Genomic DNA, 13568 nt, shown 5'->3' with positions numbered 1-13568 from the left:
CACATCTATTTACTGTATGCAAGACATTTCAATAAATGATGGCTACAAATCTAACATTTAAATTATGTTATTGTTAAGAACGTTTTACATAAATGTAGATACTAAAATTATGATACAAAAATAAATAAAAATCAAACATTATTACCTATTGTATTAACGTTATAGTACATATTGTACTATACAATTTTAGTCTAAAGCTCTGTTTACACTATCAAACTAATTTAACAAAAAAAGTGTGATGTGCCCAAATATGTAGTAGTGATATGACATCATCGTGTCCATATGGGCACATAACATTTTTTTTGTCACATAACGTTTGATATACGGTAGTGTAGACAGAGCTTAACAATCATGACCTGTGTCTAGACAATAGCATTATAAGCACGTACAGTACTTTTGTAAAATTCTCACTCAGGCATAATGACATACCTGTACTACTACCTATATGGGCTAGTTTATTGAAATATAGTCTATACAAAATATTAGTAAAATATATACAGTAGTCAAATAGGCAACTGACCAAAACATTGAAACAACCTTGAATGAATGAAGTAACCCTATGTTATTGTTAAGAAGTATTTATATACGACGAAAATAAAAACTGTGTTATAGGCATCTGTGAAGTACCATCTTTTCCTGTTAAAATAACATTAAATAATTAAGAAAATTAATTAAAATGTTTACCTTAGAAGTACACAGCCCATGTGTATAAATCGACGGGTGAAGCCTTTGAAAACCTTGTTTTTCTCTTTGCCGTGTAACATGTTAACTGAGGCAGAGAAAACAAAACAGTTTTGGGATTTCTTTTAGATTCTTCCATTTTTATCTGGGGTAGAAAAAGGGAATTTTTGCTGTTATATAATAAACTTTTTTTTTTAATGGTAAACGTTGAAATACTTTATGTGGAGTTTGAATTGTGCTTTTAAAAAAAAGTTTGAATTTAAAGAAATGTATACTTGCTGGATAATTATGGTCACTTATTAATACATTTTATAATCTTAAAGTACAGTACTACTTTTTAATTAAAAAAAACATAAAATTTTTTCTTACTAGTAACAATACTTGTGCATACATTTTTTTACTGTAGCATAAATTAGCACAGACCTTATTTTATAATACAATACAAAGCATTTTGAAACACAAGAAATGTATATATATATATATATTCCTGTCCACCCAGGCAGCACTTGCCAGTTCTTATGCTACAGTATGACGTTATCCAAATTCCTTCACTTGCACTGATGAAGGGCTAGTGTTGCCCGAAAGCTCCGCTACCTTTTCTGGCTGTTTTACTTTATCGTTTTGATTTAGCTTTTCGCTTTTTTTTTTTTGTATCTCCATTGAGATCCAGCCACTGATACCCACAGCATTGTCATTTTTTCAGTAATTTGCCTTTGGATTTATATATATCTTTTACTGTATTTTAAAAATAAGATTGGATGGTTGCAAGATCAGAAGGTACATATAATGGTAAGCAGGTATGGTAAATAGTTAATACAGTTTTGTAATTTATATACTGTACAGCATATGTTCTTTTAGTGAATGATGCCATTTTCATTTGGCAGGCTCAACTCAATGGATTATCTCTCAAGGCGTGTCTAAACATACAATGTATAACTATCAATTCTCATTGTCAATTAATAAAACAAAGTGCAGTGAAGCATATCTGCAGTACCTGACTAGCTATTATGCTTTTAATCTATCATACGTACGTACAAAATTTATTTGAGAAAATATAAATAGCACATAATTAATAAAATATTATGTGCATCTACCATGAAATGAAGTTGTGAATAAGTTTAGTTAAACAGACAATTCCATTTATATTAAAGGTAAAATACTTGTAACAACATTTGTTGGAAATGGGTTTTGTAAAGGCCAACTCAGCCAGCGTCGTATGACGAGCCACCTCGTCGGGAGAAAATAAAACATGTTCAAAGTTCTCGCGACAACCTAAATACTACGGCCGACGCTATCTCAAGACGACTCGTCTCATCGGGATTCAACTCAGACAGCACCGACGTTTCACCGGGCCTGGTCGTACGACACAGCCGAGTTGGCCTTTAGTAAAGTAAAGTGGGGTGTGCCTTATAGCCTGGATCCCTGTCCTTACAGAGTTTATTTTTTCTTAAATTACATGTTTGTCAGTAACCATAATCAAGGCCGTAGCGAGAGGTTAAAAACAGATGAGACACAGATGCTTTAAATATAATCATTAATATAAAATATGACGATCTATGCTGGGGAATTGGAGGTGGGTGGGGAAAATTGAAAATTTCATCTGAGGCTAACACCTCATCTGTCTCATTCTGGCTACAGCCCTGGTAATTTGAGGGAAGCCACTACTTTCTAATTTTTCCCCCAAATTTCTGCGAGAGGCCTATCCCTCTTATGGCATTCCCCTCTTATCACGGTTTGTGTCAGTGATGCAACAGTTAATTTTCAAATTAAATGTATGTAAATATTTGATTAATTATTGATTATAAAAACTTGGGATGGGCATGGTTTCCATCATGACCACTCATAACATTAGGAAGCTTTTGATTTCATTTATGATATAATATACAGTGAGTTGTGTTTTGAGCAATTTTTGTCAACTGTTTTTAGACGCAAATTGGTCGATTCTAGGTCCATACATTGGATCCTGTTATCACATTTTAAAAATTGTTTGTGTACTGTGATAGCAAATAATCATAAATTATGTATTATGCAAGTCAGGTAAAAATATTTTTAAACTTTTCAATCGTCACAACGCGTCAACAACAACAAAACATCACTTATCACACAGGGCGGTCTTCAATTTTGGAAAATATCATTATCAGTATTTTGACAGTTTTTTTAAATTAAAAAATGTATAAAAAATTAATTGAATATCACAATAACATTAAATATTATGTTAGCATGTACTTGATAACATTTTATATCATAAAAGCCTACCGGGCGAAGATTAGTATGACCCCTATCAGCTAGGCCTCTCAAGTGGTTAGATTCTTGATTGTTTGTTTTGTCGATACTTCCGCCTAGATATCGTTCCTCTCCGCCAACAAAGTATCAATAATTACGTTCTCAACCGAATACACTTAGCCTAGCATTAACAACCAATAAAACATGCAAACATATCAAAATAATCAGTATTGAACACACATACTTACAGTATACTTATCTAAAATCAAAATGGTTGTCCTATAAAAGCACTATTTCAATTTAAAATTGTATATTTTGGTTATTTATTACAATAACATCGGATGCTTCCCTTTGTCATTGTCGACACGTAAAAAAGCCATTACATTACAGTACAGAAGTTATTTATAGGGGGCGCTGTTGAAATTCTTCAAAGTGGAAGAGTACGGGGCGCCATTTGAGACACGATGGTAAACATAGATATTTTGTATCAACGGTACTAAATTATGTCAACATACAGTTATATGACACAAAAATAATTATATTCGGACATAAACAATTCTTTACGGATATAATCAACTTTTCTTATAAAGTACACGATTTTCCAGGTAAACAAATAATTGTAATTATGTATGTACAGCATTAATTATGTGCAGACTATTTCGTCTATAGAAGGTTATCACTGCAGTGTGCATAGATGTTTGGTGACATTAATGAGATCAGTTGGATGTGAATTTAAAAAAAAATATAACAGACAAACTTATATTAACAAGCAAGAAGACACGGAAGACATTGAACCGCCAATCAACTTTATTGATCATTATATTATATTTCAGCACAAAGATACCTTATGCTTATAACTCTTCATGAACTTGTTTACTTCTTGTGTTTTTTAGTATACTAATTTTCTTAAAAACAGACGCCCATTTAGAATGTTGTCTGTAGAAAACTGGGGTGTTTCCCATCAACGCGTCAACCTGGTAAGTCTTTCCCCCTTGGTACAATTTCCCATCCCATAAAAAGATCCATTGATCTTCAGGAAGAAATAATGTCCAGGTCTCCCGATCAGGTTCGAACACGGGTGCTACTAACAGATCTGGCCCATACATGTACTGGTATTTAATATCGTAACACTTCGAGCAGTTTTCGTAATGCATGAAGAGAGGTCTCTGAGTTGGAATACCACTTTCGCTATTTTCTTTCACCAGCTCTCTGGTGTAGTTTGATAACAATACGAAAATCTTCGTAAGACGCGCAAATGCTTGAAGGGTGTGGTTACACGAGTAAACCTGCCAATTCTGAGACGGGCGGTTTCCTTCATGTGTACGCATCACCGGTGTGAACGCAGCGAACTCTGCGTACCGGAGCAGTAGTTCCTCCGTACGCGTAATACCAAATAAGGAGGTGTAACCACCGATATCGAAATGATGTAATCCATGCCCAGATAGTCCTAGAGATAACGCTGCAGGAATAACTGAAGCGAGACCATCATCAAGACTCCAGTCCACCAGTTGGTCACCAGCCCAGGTGAGAGTGTTATACTTCTGCGACCCGGTATAACCAGCTCTCATCCAGTACATCACTTCACCAAGTTTACCAGCTTCACTAACTGCTTCAAAATTAATCTTTGCCCAGAGAGCAGGCCAGATATTATGCATGACGAGTCCACTCTGACCATTAAAAAAGACAGAATCCGTCGGTAGGTATTCTCCAAAGTCTGCCATCCATCCAGATAGTCCCAAATCTATCATGTTCTTCTTTATAACCTCGTCTTTGTACCAAGTATACGCATCTGGATTCGTAAGATCTATAGTTCCACAGAAGAACTCTCCGAAATCTGTTATATAAGTATCACCCGAAGAGTTCTTTACGAAGTAGCCATACTGGTTGCCTTCCTTAAACAAATCGCCTTCAACGTTCAAATTTGGATTAATATACCCAAGAACGGCCACTCCCTTTTTCTTTAATTTAAGAATTTCATCAGGAAGGTTCGGGTATTGTTTTTCGTCCCATTTCCAATTCCAGAAAAGACGTCTACCGAAACTGGTGCGTATGCGACCGACCCAATCCTGTATCCACAGACCGTTCACAGAAACACCTTGATCCTAGTAAAAACGAAATTATTAATTATCATAAAGATTGAAAACCTAGATTGTATAAGTCAAATGAATAATATACCGTTTTCATTATTCGGAGAAAGAACTCAAACTATCTCAGTTTTACAAGTTTAAAACTATAATGATTCCGAGTTTTGACGTTCGGAGAAAGGATATACATTGGTGCGACACCAAAGATAACATACACATGTCATGTCATACCTGTGCCTGCTTCAAGTATTTCAGCATAGACCCCGTCCCACCTTGCACTCCTAAAATAGAACCCGTATGCATCCAGTCTGGCAACATCGGTTGTCTGCCAATTATCCCAGTTAACTTTGATACCAAACCTGCAAAAGACTTTGCTGTTCCAATTTTCACTTCTCCGGGGTTCGTATTCCATATCATTATCTCGTGAAATTCTTTTCGTTTGAAGTCTAGCTCAACATAGCTTGATGCTGTAGAGTGGAGGAAATACTTCTTGGATGACACGAACGTCGGTTGCGCCCAGTATGTTGTGTGGTAGTCGCCACCTCCGCCATCATTATTATCAGCTTGAAATGTTGCGTATGTCGACTTGTTGCGACCAACACCCTGTTTAGAAATGTAAATTGAAACATTATTTTATGAATTAATTATCAATAATGACAAGTAAAAATTTAAAACAACAACTGTAAAGCTTGATTCCCACTAGGACGCAACGTAACGTAAATTATTTGCGTTGCGTTGACCTGAATTGTAAGAACGTATTATAAACCATTTAAAGATATTGACCAAAACACGTTTTTGCGTCCTAAGTGGAACCAAGCAAGACATATTCATGATTAAAAACGTACGGCATTCAAACTCTCAGTACTGTTCAAAGTTAGGATCGTTGGGGTGATAACAAATGAAGGCAACTGACACAGATAATGCAGCAAAGATGCCATAGTTACGGGTTGCAGAATCTGTAAGAAATTGCCATCTTTTGAGACAACAAGTCACTCAACCTACTTGTTCACGTGTCCATATTGGGAAATTCTTGCCTCTCATGTTGAAGTACGAGAATTGTTCCCCTGCACCATACACCTTTTCTTCGCCATCTGCTTTGATCCTGAACCAGAGGCGATTCATTCCCGGAGGCAGCTGCCCAAATGCAACCGTCAGGACATCATCTTCAACAGTCAGTGTCACTTGCAGCTGTGGAATGAAATACAACATTTACAAAATCAGTACTTCTCTGGTAGTGTGGTGCATTAGTGGAATAGAGCGTCTTGGAACCGGGTCGCGGTGTTTGAAAACACGGAATGATCGAATAAACTCGAGTCATATGGCCGAGCGGTTAAGGCAGGGGCGCCGTTTACCGTACCTAAAGAGCCAACAACAACATCGGCAAGGGTTCGAGGCCGACTCGCTCCTAGTTCTGGTGGTGGAACAAGTCTTCTCGGATAAGGACTATAAACCGTAGGTCCAGTGTACACAGTTATAACCTGTGTGTACTTTAAAGAACCCAGTTCATTATTCGAAGAAGAGTAGGGGGTTACCCCGGTGAACTGGTTCACACAATAGCCCCTGTATCAGGGGGATTACCACCTATCTGATAGGACAGTGATTAATTCACTATTGGTAATCCTTGGCCACATTGCCTAAAGACATAAAATAAAATAAAATAAATAAATAAATAAAATAAAGAAATTCCCTTTAAAAACATTACACACAAACATCTGAAGGTCAACTCAGACAGCGTCGTACGACGGGGGGAAATTAAACATTAAAGTTCTCCCGACGACCTAAAAACTACCCTGACGCTATCTCAAGACCGTCTCGTCGGGATTCAACAGCACCGACGAATCAAGACGTTTAGCCGAGTCTCGTCGTACGATGTTGTCTGAGTTGGCCTTTATACAGTAATTACATTTTCGTGCAGAAAGATGCAACTATTCATCATATTCAACGGAACATCTATGATCTTTATCTAATTTCGACCACATAGCAATATTATTCAATTCTCTGAAACTTCAACCATACCTACCGACAAACTGTCCCTTTTAAAGCTAAAAACTACGTCCCCTTTGGCGTCGTCCTGTACGAGATCTACACTCCTCAACCCAACACGTTCAATAACGTAATCTTCTATATCAAAGTTTCCATGAGTCGATGTAATTTTAGGTTTTCCAGACCCAACATACACAAAGTGGGAATCAGAATTATGTTGTATAACGTGGATTCCATTAAAATGAACATCAAGTTTATTTTCGTTAAACGTGTATCGTAGTGGTGTATCTGCTGACATGACGCTGGCTGTTGCAGAGGTTGCAACCGCTAGCAGTATTAAAACCGGCTTTAGTTTCATGGTGAAATCTTATTAATCCCTCGAAACAGATCAGGTAAATCTAGGCCTCAAGAATGTGATCGAACCTACAACCATAACGTTCGGATAGGCATACTACCTCTCAATCAAAGTATAATCAATCTATCGTGTAGAATACCGGTGCGTTTGGTGTGTATACGGTCTTTTTATCAGACTTAGTCAATAATGATTTCAATATTGAGTGCGAATTAAACAATACTTTGTACTGTGCTTTAAATCGTTGATGCATACACTATACAATCAGAAACGTTAGATCCATTAAAAAACGAAAGCAAAGCGTTATATATAGTAAATAAGTAGACATTTACATTTTGTCTGTCTACACATTCAGATGTGTAATTTACGGCGGCCCCCTTTTATGGATGCTTCAACATTTTCCTTTAGCCTATAAGCTTGGTTCCCACTAGGACGCAACGCAAACGAGTTTACCAATGACAAGCGCGGCGATGTCGAATAAATCCATCGCTTGTGATTGGTCAAACCCGTTACGTTACTGTGTCGCGTCTATCGTGGGAACCAAGCATTACAGTATATTTTTTATGTATAAAAACTCGTCAATATTCAGAGATACCCGAAACCTGAAATAGGCCTAAAGTGAAAGTATACAAAAATTACCGCACCCACCTGGTATTGGTATTTCGTTTTTCTGGTGAGGTGGTATCTAATATGCGCATCGGACGGTGCGATTCACAGATGCGCATTCATCCTGCGCGGCAATCGAAGAAATAATTAAAATACATATTTTTCGCATACCTACCGATAATGCGTGTCTACCGAACCGCAAAACCACCGTCTTCTGGTTTTGCTCAACAACATCTACATGATTCAAGCCAATTCGCTCTTCCAAATAATCGTCAATTTCAAAATTACCATAATGCGATTTGTACTTCGTCTTTCCCGAACCTACGTACACGAATTGCGTCTTTTTACTGTGTTCTATCACGTTGATTCCGTTATAATAAGCGTTAAGCTCATCGGATTTCAACGGGTTTAATTCAATCAACAATCCAGGGGTCTGGCCGATACTGTTCGATGGGGAATGTACAGTTCTAGCCACCGATGGGGTGACAAGCACAATTGCAAAAACAACACCAAACAACATCGTGTTTCTTCTGCACTGATGTATTCGGGAGTGCATTATTTTTATACTGTTAATAGTTGAGTTTTATTGTTATTATATATAATATTATTATTTATTTTTGAATATTTTATGGTGTCAATTTTAACAACTATTGAGAAAGGAGAAAATTGTGGGTACCCAATTTGTATAACGTTGTGTACATAAAGGTAAACGAGAATTGATTACACAAATAGAAACACTGTTATCAAGCTTAATACTTTTTTTTATGGGTGCGTGAACTTAACTAAATACAGTATATGGAAACCAAAAACAGTACCATAAAATTAATTGATTCATAAAAGATATATTTTCCGCTGAAAAAATAATTTTGTTTTTTAATATGCCATTTGATGTCACATTATATTCACTTTGACCAAAAATAGAATTTAAATAAAATTATTTACCAAAAAAAAGTAAAAAAATAGTCAGAACTGGTTTGATATATAAAGCCTCCGTTTTTGGTTAAATTTAACTGTTTTTTTTGTAAGTGAAATAATATTATTTTCTTCTAGGGAATTGAATAAGTATTAACACTGTAAAATGGCCTATAAGTCTGATGTTATTATCTTCAATTCTTATGTTTTGGGGGACAATATTATTATTTATAATAATGTAATAGAACTGGTAGGCAGGTATGTGTAAAAGATAAATTACACTGTTACACTATTAATACCCAATCCATATAGCTCTTTGCTATACCAAAAACCTCTTCAGCAGGAAAATAAATTAACAACCATTAACCTCGGTGCTAGTGGTTTGACATTCTTCCATTAAATATTTTTCTACTTTTCTGGTCACCTTATTTGAAATTTGTCTTCATTGATAAAAAATCTTAACTTGTTTGGAAGAATTTTAACATGAATTGGATGCGCATCAAACTTCTCATTGTCAATGCTGAAAGAGCTCTCCTAAAAAGATAAAAAAGTATAAAGAATTATTATTTAAAAATAGACTAATGTACTGTGTATATAGGTTAGCCTATGTTCTAAACAGAGTTTTGATTTAATATTAGTAAATAGATAAATATTTTGGCACATATTTGTCCATTTCATAATAACTGGTTTGATATATAAAACCTCAGTTTTTCACTTAAGAACTTTCTAACAATCTTGACTTAAGCAAAAAGTGCCAGCCTTAGTCATCTAACAAGGTTTGCTTACTTGAGGTTCGATTGGTGTCAATTTAAACTCTCCACTTTCGAATATTTCACTCTCAATGTCAGACTTTGTATCTTCTGAATTGGACACCCTTCTCCATCTGCAAACACACAAATATTGATATAATTATGTTTTGTTTTCATAGTGTTCCTTACAAACAAATACAGTTATTGTAATATCTAAAAGATTTTACTTTTCACAATATTAAAGATGTATTGTCCACCTTAAAAATGAAAAACCAAGATTAATAAAATCAGACTTTGAATAGGCCATTTTACAGTTTTAGTAAATATTATCCACTTGCATAGGAAAAAAAACAAACAAAAATAATTATGTGACATTAAAATGGCATTTCAACAACAAATTTGTAAAAAAAAAAAAATTTCAGGGACAATATCTTAATATATTATATTATATATTTTCTATCATTCTTACCCTTCTTTGATGAAGTTTATTTTTGAGATTTTATCAGGCAGAACCTCTATTTGCATACTTCTGGTTGCCTGTAGTAAAAAGAAAATTGTTTGACAATCAAACAAACCACATACTTCTACACGGCTATCTTTAACTGCAAGATTTAAGAATTTACCTTTGAAAAATTGTTTTCACTATCATTATTGGTTTTAGCTGAAAATTCAAAGCTTGAGATCTCTACTTCTTTCCATGGAACCTCTTCTACTACTTCTTCAACTTCTGGTTCTAAAATAATATAAACAAGATTTATAAACCAAATTTTAATAATCATTACTCAAGATCAAGAAAAGTACATCTAGCAGGTCAATCAGAAGGTTAGAGGTTATGGGTCAGTTTTATAATTAGCTTGGTTGGCAGCCAACAAAGTGTCCATGGCCACCTAATATGGGTGTTCTCTGAATGGGGTTGGCCATTGTGGCTTGGTGGTAATGATGTTTGGCTACCAATCAAAAGGTCCTGGGTTCAAGTCCTGTTATATGTTAGGATTTTTTCTAATGACAAATTAAAACTCCACTCCCAAAGACTTGTTTTGTCTTGTGAAAGGATAGTGAATGAATTAGCTTATGGTTATCCTTGGCAATTTGCCTAATATATAAAAACAAAAACATATTTAATAGGGTTGTCCCAAAGGAGTTTATTACTTCTGATGTGACTCCTTTCATGCGAAGTATGCCTGCCTAGTTTTCTCAGGTTCCATTCAGTAAGAAAGAAATAATCCAAGCACCACTGGCAATCCTAAGTAATTCATTTCACTTTCATTAAAAAAATTCCAGAAAATCTTATTACCTTTTTGCTGGCTGCCCCAAATCCAAGAGAACAGTCGACCAAAGAAGCTATATTGAGGTTGTGTCTCTTCAGGCTCTTCTGGAACATCAACAGGTGGTCGGTATGAAAGTTGACCTTTAATTAAAGGTGGCCATTCCTATAGAGATAAAATAAAGTGTTTATATCATTCTTTTAACAGAAAAATCAATGATAATTTTTCAGTGTTTAATAGTGACATTTTACATTTTATTCTTTTTGTCCTTAGTAGTTACTTATTTATTAAAATATTTAAATAAGAGGTACTCACTTGTATAGAGGCAAAAGCATATGCAAATCTAGACTTGAGTGGGCCAAAGTACCAGTACCTGCAATGATTAAAATAATACTCTTTTAGAAAAAAAAAACACTTTCAAGATTGCTCCTTAAGCCAGTAAATATTGACTGGCTTAAGGAGCATAATCTTTTGCACTTCTAGACTTGACTGACTGCTAACTGTTTTTTCCTCCTTAAATAACATTTTGTATTATATGAAATATCATTTTGTATTATACTTTATTTCAGTCAGAAATAAATGTATTGTTGTTATATACATGTGGTCAACATAAATCACTTACTTTGGTATTTTTTCTCGTACATTTCTGAATTCTCCCCATTCGACCTTTGACACCCCATACACTGATCTTCCTTCAGAGTCCTATAAAAAAGAATCAGATTGAATAAGTTAAACTGGTGGAGATATTCCAGTCAAAAGTTTGATAACGCAGTTGAAATATTAAGCTAATAGGCTTAAGAGTAGTAGATGAATTCAACACACTCTTAATTTATTTCAATATGTAAGTGAGCTTACCTGTATGGACATGACATCCACTGGTCTGGTTATTCCTTTAATAATTGCCATTGCTGCATTGCACATCCACCTGTCATGTCAAAACAAATTTATATCATAAAAAACAATTCACTACCTTAGGCTGGGTGGCAGGACCTTAAATCTGGGTGACAGGAACATGAAGTTGGGTGACAAGGCCCTAGGATGGGTGGTAGATTCTAAAGCTGGGAGACAAGGCCTTAAAGCTGGGCGACGGAAACATGAAGTTGGGCGACAGGACCATGAAGTTGGGCGACAGGACCTTAAAGCTGGGCAGCAGGACCTTAAAGCTGGGTGGCAGAACCTTAAAGCTAGGTGGCAGAACCTTAGGTTTGGTGGAAGAACCTTCAGCTGGACCTAAGGTGGGTGGCAGAACATTAAGCTGGGTAACATAGCCTTAGGCTGGGTGACAAAATCTTAAAGTTAAGTGACAGGAACTTGGGTTTTGTGGCAGGAAGGACCGGACATATTATACACATACCTTACTTCTGATTCTGAATCCAAATAGATCAATTTTGCTAATGTATTCGTAAAACCAACAGGAATGACTCCTATTGGCCATTTCTTGCTAACAGATTGCTCATCATTCCTTCTTAGAAGACCAGTGATGACCTCACCCAGGGTTCCATCGCCACCGGCAACAACTACTGCATCAGTTGTTTCCAATGCAATTGCACAATCTTTACCATGCCCCTCAAATTCAGTCTAAAAATAGATTAATTATAATATTCAATTATTTAATATAATCATAAATAGTACAGTATTTGGAATATTTTTCATTACAATCTTTTCAGTTGACACTTAGGCCTAGCAATATGGTTTGTATTGTTGAAAGTTCAGACTAAATTCAACTGACCTTAATGACCTCTACATCAATACCAGCAAGGTGAAGGAGAGGAGCAGCATTCTTTTCAAACAACTTTTTACCTTTCCTAGAAAAAATTAGGGTTTTAGAATAAATAAAATGTTTCTATTGAATACCCTGTAAAAAAAAATTGTTTTTATGGTAAACTCACCCTTTCCTGGCAGCTGGGTTTAGAATGATTGTAACTTTTCTTGGCTTGCTAATTGTTTGAATAATTTCATGTCCATATACCTAAATAAACAAATGAAGTTCTTCTTATTGGAAGATTAAGAACAGAGAGGTCACTCATTTCCTAATTTAAATGCCTGGGCCTATTTCTATGGCATTTAGCACGTCTAAATAATAAGGTAATAACATAGTATAATATCTCTACTCTAGTTAACTGCAGGTATTTTAGCAACATTTATAAATTAAAAATAAAAAACATCATGGTGGAGGAATCAAATTCTTATAAGTTTTAGTCCAACTCCATCCATCATCATGAAAAAACTAAATTTTAAATTCTAACAAAATTAAATAAAAAGTATCTAAAGAAATGCTTACTAAAGCTTGTCTGCAATATTCTTCTCGAACCTCATTTGCCCTATGCATAAAAAGAGATAAAAATTCATAATAAATAAGTTAATTACAATTAGTTGGGTTAGGCCTCGGCATTCGAAGACATAATCATACTTTATGTCGTCTACCCGCAGCTCAAAACCAATTTCGCCCGCATGAACAGTTTGCGACATGTGAGCCTAGACTAGTCAACGTGTTTATAAGAAAAAAATACATAAAATGACCAAAATATTAACCTCATTTTATCCCTGACATAATAAATACCATAAGAACCAAGTAAAACAAAGAAAGTAGTCTTTTTCCAATTATTTCTCAGTGTTTTAGCAACTTTTACAACTCTCTCAGCCATGATGCACGCTGATGTTTTGTTGGCGAATTCTAAAAGTAAAACTGTAACTTTGATGAACCGACACGATC

General features: G+C 35.3%; 3 protein-coding genes across 5 annotated transcripts in view; all 3 read right to left on the bottom strand.

Moving 5' to 3' along the window:
- LOC144842160 (kelch-like protein 8) overlaps positions 1 to 3261 on the bottom strand; it is a 34098-nt gene extending 30837 nt beyond the window's left edge. The window contains exons 1-2 of one of the 2 annotated variants that reach the window (XM_078698560.1): positions 3145 to 3261; positions 685 to 826 (exon numbers count right to left, since the gene is read on the bottom strand). In XM_078698560.1, coding sequence (XP_078554686.1) covers positions 685 to 764 — 80 coding nt within the window. In that variant the 5' untranslated portion in view covers positions 765 to 826; positions 3145 to 3261. The remainder of the gene's footprint in view (positions 1 to 684; positions 827 to 3144) is intronic. The other variant, XM_078698559.1, reaches the window with a different exon arrangement.
- Positions 3262 to 3700: 439 nt separating this feature from the next.
- Positions 3701 to 8453, bottom strand: LOC144841952 (sulfoquinovosidase-like). Of its 2 annotated transcripts, none has more exons than XM_078698261.1 (4): positions 8105 to 8453; positions 5991 to 6176; positions 5220 to 5591; positions 3701 to 5006 (listed from the first exon to the last, which is right to left on the bottom strand). In XM_078698261.1, exons 1-4 carry the CDS (start codon positions 8447 to 8449, stop codon positions 3756 to 3758), a joined length of 2154 nt encoding a protein of 717 aa, XP_078554387.1. In that variant the 5' UTR covers positions 8450 to 8453; the 3' UTR covers positions 3701 to 3755. The 2 variants fall into 2 exon arrangements, with proteins under 2 accessions (XP_078554387.1, XP_078554388.1); XM_078698262.1 differs by lacking the exon at positions 8105 to 8453 and adding an exon at positions 7009 to 7338.
- A 76-nt stretch (positions 8454 to 8529) lies between these two features.
- LOC144841953 (acylglycerol kinase, mitochondrial-like) lies at positions 8530 to 13518 on the bottom strand. The gene is made up of 13 exons (XM_078698263.1): positions 13388 to 13518; positions 13137 to 13176; positions 12745 to 12824; positions 12585 to 12660; positions 12210 to 12433; positions 11711 to 11780; positions 11478 to 11557; positions 11171 to 11228; positions 10885 to 11020; positions 10214 to 10323; positions 10060 to 10127; positions 9628 to 9724; positions 8530 to 9375 (listed from the first exon to the last, which is right to left on the bottom strand). Exons 1-13 carry the CDS (start codon positions 13498 to 13500, stop codon positions 9262 to 9264), a joined length of 1266 nt encoding a protein of 421 aa, XP_078554389.1. The 5' UTR covers positions 13501 to 13518; the 3' UTR covers positions 8530 to 9261.
- Between the last annotated feature and the right edge of the window lie 50 nt (positions 13519 to 13568).

This window comes from Antedon bifida, chromosome 5, assembly GCF_963402885.1.
Source record: "Antedon bifida chromosome 5, ecAntBifi1.1, whole genome shotgun sequence".
Taxonomy (NCBI): Eukaryota; Metazoa; Echinodermata; class Crinoidea; order Comatulida; family Antedonidae; genus Antedon; species Antedon bifida.
The sequence above is the reverse complement of the archived record's forward strand: the minus strand, read 5'-3'. Positions and strand labels throughout refer to the sequence as shown.

Excerpts from the sequence above, each read along its gene's own strand:
- LOC144841952 (XM_078698261.1), bottom strand. The coding sequence starts at position 8,449 with ATGTTGTTTGGTGTTGTTTTTGCAATTGTGCTTGTCACCCCATCGGTG. Across the intron at positions 6,177-8,104 it reads TCGGTAGACACGCATTATCG|CTGCAAGTGACACTGACTGT; the intron begins GTAGGTATGCGA and ends TTCATTCCACAG. Across the intron at positions 5,007-5,219 it reads AATACTTGAAGCAGGCACAG|GATCAAGGTGTTTCTGTGAA; the intron begins GTATGACATGAC and ends CGTTTTTACTAG.
- LOC144841953 (XM_078698263.1), bottom strand. The coding sequence starts at position 13,500 with ATGGCTGAGAGAGTTGTAAAAGTTGCTAAAACACTGAGAAATAATTGG. Across the intron at positions 13,177-13,387 it reads TATGTCAGGGATAAAATGAG|GGCAAATGAGGTTCGAGAAG; the intron begins GTTAATATTTTG and ends TTTTATGCATAG. Across the intron at positions 11,021-11,170 it reads ATGCTTTTGCCTCTATACAA|GAATGGCCACCTTTAATTAA; the intron begins GTGAGTACCTCT and ends TTATCTCTATAG.